This window comes from Acanthisitta chloris, unplaced genomic scaffold, assembly GCF_000695815.1.
Source record: "Acanthisitta chloris isolate BGI_N310 unplaced genomic scaffold, ASM69581v1 scaffold5585, whole genome shotgun sequence".
Classification (NCBI taxonomy): domain Eukaryota; kingdom Metazoa; phylum Chordata; class Aves; order Passeriformes; family Acanthisittidae; genus Acanthisitta; species Acanthisitta chloris.
The window spans coordinates 49,869-55,085 of record NW_008674174.1 but is presented as its reverse complement, the minus strand read 5'-3'; the positions used below and the strand labels follow the sequence as shown (position 1 = coordinate 55,085).

The following is a 5,217-nucleotide window of genomic DNA, read 5'->3' as shown; positions in this document are numbered from 1 at the left end:
ATTATTCCATTTCAAAAATATCATTCACAAGATTAAAGTAATGATTCTGCTTAGAATTTCTGAATGTAAATCATAATATCAAGGTTTGGAGGATCATACCAATTGAACAAAAACAAAAGGAGAGAGAGAGAAAATAACTGGTTGGCAAATAGATGTTTTCCTAAATTAATCAGTATTGCAAATTAAATTTTCATGTCTTCCCCATACTGCAGTTTGAGGTATGTATTACCAACACAAGTAAAACAAAAAAAGCATAAGAAACTTTCAAAATAGAATGAACAACTCTATTTAGAACTGCATTTCTGACTGTAAAAATATCTCAATTTAATAACTTATTGAAATGTGATTTGATTTTAAAATGAGTTTGCTGGTTTTTTTGTAAAATGATTTTAAACAATAAGTAAAATATCATGATTAAAAGATAAATAGTTTAAACCAACCTTTTATATAATGTTATCCAGAATAGCTTTGAAATGGGTAAGCTCAGAAGTTCACTTACACTGGCATCCTGTTTCTGATGGTGCCTGAAAGTGGAAGCATAGACTACAGCATAGCCAAGGTCACCCTTGTGGCAATGCTTTTCTAAAATAATTTACTGTTTTCTAACAGCTTCTGCCTCAGGGACTTATTTAGACAGAGTGATGTTCTTGAATTTAATAGCTCTCAATGGATTATGATTTTTATTAAATCTTCCAATCTCTTTGTGAAACTACGTGGACCTACAGCACCACATCAAGGAACTGCACAGCCTAAGCATTTTGAAAGGAAAAAGTACCTCTTTACATTTGTTTGGAATCTGCCTGAGAATAATCTAATTTGATGCACTCTGGTTCTCTATTATGGTAGTTATGATTTGCACACAGTGAAGAAATCAGGCTCAAAATTCCTAAAGAAGTTATTGCTAACATTCTTCTTTTCATGCTGCCCTGTATGGGCTGCATGTACTTGGCTGTGTCCTTCTTCTTAGTTTTTTCAGCTGTAATGGACATGAAACTGATCTAAGCTACTGTTAAGAAACATCATCTGAAGGGGAAGAAAAGAAAGCTAATGTTTCAGAATATTTTAATACATACGTGTGACTTGATATAGCCTAATTTTTCATTAGCCTGTTCTTTTAATATGCAGATGTGATACAATGAAATAGCCAATGAGTAGCAGATTCATTATTGGCCGGTCTTTGACTTCTGCATTTACATATAGGCAACTTCTTTCCTTAGAAAATTACTTAATAGTATCATTGATTTCTCTTCTCTTTCTAAGCTCAGCTTTGGAGGGATCCCAGTGCCTGGAAAAACAGGGACATTATCACGCAGGAACTTTCATGGGTGTTTTGAAAATATTTATTATAATGGAGTGAACATTATTGACCTGGCCAGGAGGCATAAATCTCAGATCTACTTTGTGGTAAGAGATTCATAGTTAAGAAAGAATAACTAAATAAAATGGGAAAAAGACCACAGTCACTCTCATAGCCAGCTTGTGAATGCACAGTTCTAGTAAAATCTATGTTACATAATGAAAGAAAAATGAAGTTATCACTTAGTTGGACTGTTTTACATTTGCTGCTGTATAGACTCATCCAGTAGAAAATAAAGGATGCATCTTATTCCTCAGGTCTTTAGCTGATATTTAGATATGTATGATATCTCACTGTTGTGTGGTATCTCACTGTTGTGCTCATACAAATATTAGTGAGTAAAATAAGATGTACTTGAAGCCATTGAATCTCTGGCTTTGTACCGGAGAAATAAGAACCTGTATCTGATTAATAAGATCATGAGCAGTATATTTTAAAAGTGTCCTATTGGTAAGGACATGGATCCACTCTGCTTTGTCCAGAGCATTATAATTTTGACAGAAAACTTCTGTTTGTCAATTTACACTGTTCTTTGTCTGAAGAGTCATAGTTTACATTGGTGGGTTTAGTGCATGTATTGCAACATGGCCAACAGCTATACTATCCAATCCCTACCTTTTAAAGAACAGTCCCAATAGCAAACCAAATTTATTCTGTGTTACAGAAGGTTTTCTAGAAATTTTACTAAGTCCTTTGTTGTTGGTTTTGTTGTGTTTGGGTTTTTTTCCATTAGTATGAGGGTCATCTCTATTTGCAGTATTAATTTATTTACTAGCAGGGAATGCAGAGATAGGATGGAAACAATCAGTTCAAAATAATTGACAAAATATTAAATGCTTTCAAGATCCAAACATTTTTACTTAGATTTTAGTTCAGAACATGAAGAAATTTGATTTTCCATTCCCAAAGAAAGGAATGACAGGCATCTCTTCTCATATGAAGCTCATCTGAAACATTCTAGAATTAACTAAGTTGATAACTTTGTATAATATTCTGTCCATGATGCTGATGGATACTGTGGAGTGGGCAGTTAAAGGAGGTTCTCTGTGGACTAATCAAGGGGGAACTATGAAATTATTGTAATAGGAAATGCCATTATCTTTATCTCAAATGCTTTAAATTGTTGTGCTACTTTCAGAAATATTTAGGAAATGTTTTATAAATGTTCCAGAAAATATCTATGTTTACACAGAACCCTTGTTAAATAGGTACTTATCTGGGGAATCTGCAAATGGCCAACTTTTAGCATTTAACAAGATTTATTAATCTCATCTCTGCCTTTTCACTGTGGGTCAGCTGGCCCACAGAGTAATTTCTCTATAACTGAGTTCATAAGACAAAGCTTTTAGATATTTATGCATTTTCTTGAGGAAAATGAAAGCAAGTAAACTGCAGTATTTTGCCATGCCATGGACTGGTGAATATTTTTCTTAAATTGATTATAAAACTTTTTCTATGTGGTCAAAGTTTTATGTACATTCAAAATTTTAAAACCTCTTTGTGTTGAACTGAAATGTATGTTAAATTCCAAAAACATTAATCTTTAGTAATCATTTGTACAGAACAAATTAATTACAGTTCAGATGGTGCCAGCAAGTCCTTAGATCATAGTGCATATTGTATTATTATCAAGCACTATAAAGTATTAGCTATCTCTGACGTCAGAATACATTATTCCCATTCCATTCTTCTTATCTGTATCACTCAATACAGGCAGATGCAGGTTAATCTCGGAGTTTCTCAATGAACTCATCCTCAAGTTTACCTAATAGCCAGTGATTTCAGAAGAAGGTAGGCACAAAATAAGGGCTAGGTGCCTAAATCCGGTCATGTTCTATACCATACAGGCCTGCTTGAAAACATGTTTGCTCCTGATTTATGAAGTATATGGTTCACATTTGTAGGCAGCAAGAATTTGTATATGGACTGTTTCTATGAAAAGAAAAATTGTAGTCAGTACAAATCTTCAATAGCATTAATTTGTAAAAGCTGCTTCTTGGTCCAGCAAAATGTTGGGGTTTTTTTCTCAAATTTAATGCTGCCTTAAACCATCAGTGCCAAGCTTAACATTTTTCTCTGCATGCAAGCATTTAGACCCACATAAGTATTTGCATGCATTCACTGGTATTTTATCTGACATTCAGAAATTTGTCAAATCCCTAATGCTTCCTGAGGCTGAGCCAAAATAGAAACAAAGCAGGTCTGTCTAAGTCCTGACGTACCATTAAATCACCCATGTAATTTAGGAACTTATCTCTTATACACGAAGGTCTTTGCCACTCTTCTGAGGCAGATAAATCTGTTCTGGTCAAACAACTATGTAAACATTTCTCAAACTGGTGATATTCATATTTGATTCTTACACTAATACCTCCAAGTATCATAAATATTAGTTCTATGCACCATGTTTTGAAACTCTGAAGTTTCCATAGAGAAATTCTCATGACTGTTTGTAATGCCATATTTGTTTCATTTCTTTCTAGGGTAACATATCCTTCTCATGTTTAGAGCCACAGGTGGTTCCTGTTACATTTCTGAGCTCCAGTAGTTACCTGGCACTGCCAGGCCCATCAGGGCAAGATGAAGTATTCGTCAGTTTCCAGTTTCGCACTTGGAACAAGGAGGGACTTCTATTATACAGTAAACTACACCGGTCTTCAGGTGGTTTCCTCTTATATCTGAGTGATGGGAAAGTTAAAATCAATCTTCATAAACCAGGAAAAGTACTGAGTGACATCACTGCAGGTAACAGAAGTGAGGAAAAAAATCCAAGATTCCTATGCATTTAAAAAAACAGATTAATGAAAAGTCATTTAAATTAGTACCAACATTCTTGACTCGATTTTATGACTAATATGTGTGCAACTATGCTTTACTTGTGTGAATTTTAAACCCAAATATTTCTAAATGCTTTATTTTCTTACAAATATATCTATTCTTTTTTTTCTACCATTAATGAATAGAAATTATTTGCAATAATATAGGCTGAAAAGTTGAGTCCTTAGCTAACATGCGTGCAGTATGTACAGCTCATTTGTATAATCTGGGAAATTCAGGCAGCTTTTTCGGTTGTGAAGAAATTTAATCTCATACTCTGTCAAGCTAAGCTATTAAAATATTTTTCACCATTTGTCAGTGCCTTCACAAGGTATCAAGTAATTAGTTTTTCCGTAAAGTTATGCATCATTGCAAATATTATGTCTATTATATTCTAGGGCTCTCAATTGCAGAGGTGCCTGTTAAACTTGCACAGTGGATGCCCAGTACCAGATTGTGTTTGAAGAAACCAGGGCAAGCTTGAGCCTACATTAAAAAAAACCAAAACCAAAAAACCATACATACATACATACATGACATAGGAAAAAAAAGAAAAAAATGAGAACTTAAGGAGACTGAATACCTGAGAGCTAAGGGGTCACTTTCTAGTTAATCCCTGAATTGAGACTAGATATCTGCTTTTGGTAATGCACCGCTAGACAGCCGGCAGAGTGATACAGATTTCCCGAAAGCCAGTAATTTCTAGTCTTATCATGAGTGATTTCTCTGTTGGCAACAAATATATATGGACAAGAGGATGAGGCAAATACAGGATTATATCGTTCTGTTAGAGTATCCAACTGAGATTCTGAGAAGCAGCTCCTTGCTAAGATATCTGCTTTTGGTAATGCACCGCTAGACAGCCGGCAGAGTGATACAGATTTCCCGAAAGCCAGTAATTTCTAGTCTTATCATGAGTGATTTCTCTGTTGGCAACAAATATATATGGACAAGAGGATGAGGCAAATACAGGATTATATCGTTCTGTTAGAGTATCCAACTGAGATTCTGAGAAGCAGCTCCTTGCTATCACCTCGGCCTGG

At 34.7% G+C, this 5,217-nt stretch overlaps 1 protein-coding gene across 1 annotated transcript in view; it reads left to right on the top strand.

The window, feature by feature from the left end:
* LOC103802702 (contactin-associated protein-like 4) overlaps nucleotides 1-5,217 on the top strand; it is a gene marked incomplete at both ends in the record, with an annotated part of 52,592 nt that overhangs the window by 1,284 nt on the left and 46,091 nt on the right. The window contains 2 exons of the mRNA XM_009075221.1: nucleotides 1,261-1,404; nucleotides 3,841-4,102. Of these exons, the coding sequence (XP_009073469.1) occupies nucleotides 1,261-1,404; nucleotides 3,841-4,102 (406 nt within the window). The remainder of the gene's footprint in view (nucleotides 1-1,260; nucleotides 1,405-3,840; nucleotides 4,103-5,217) is intronic.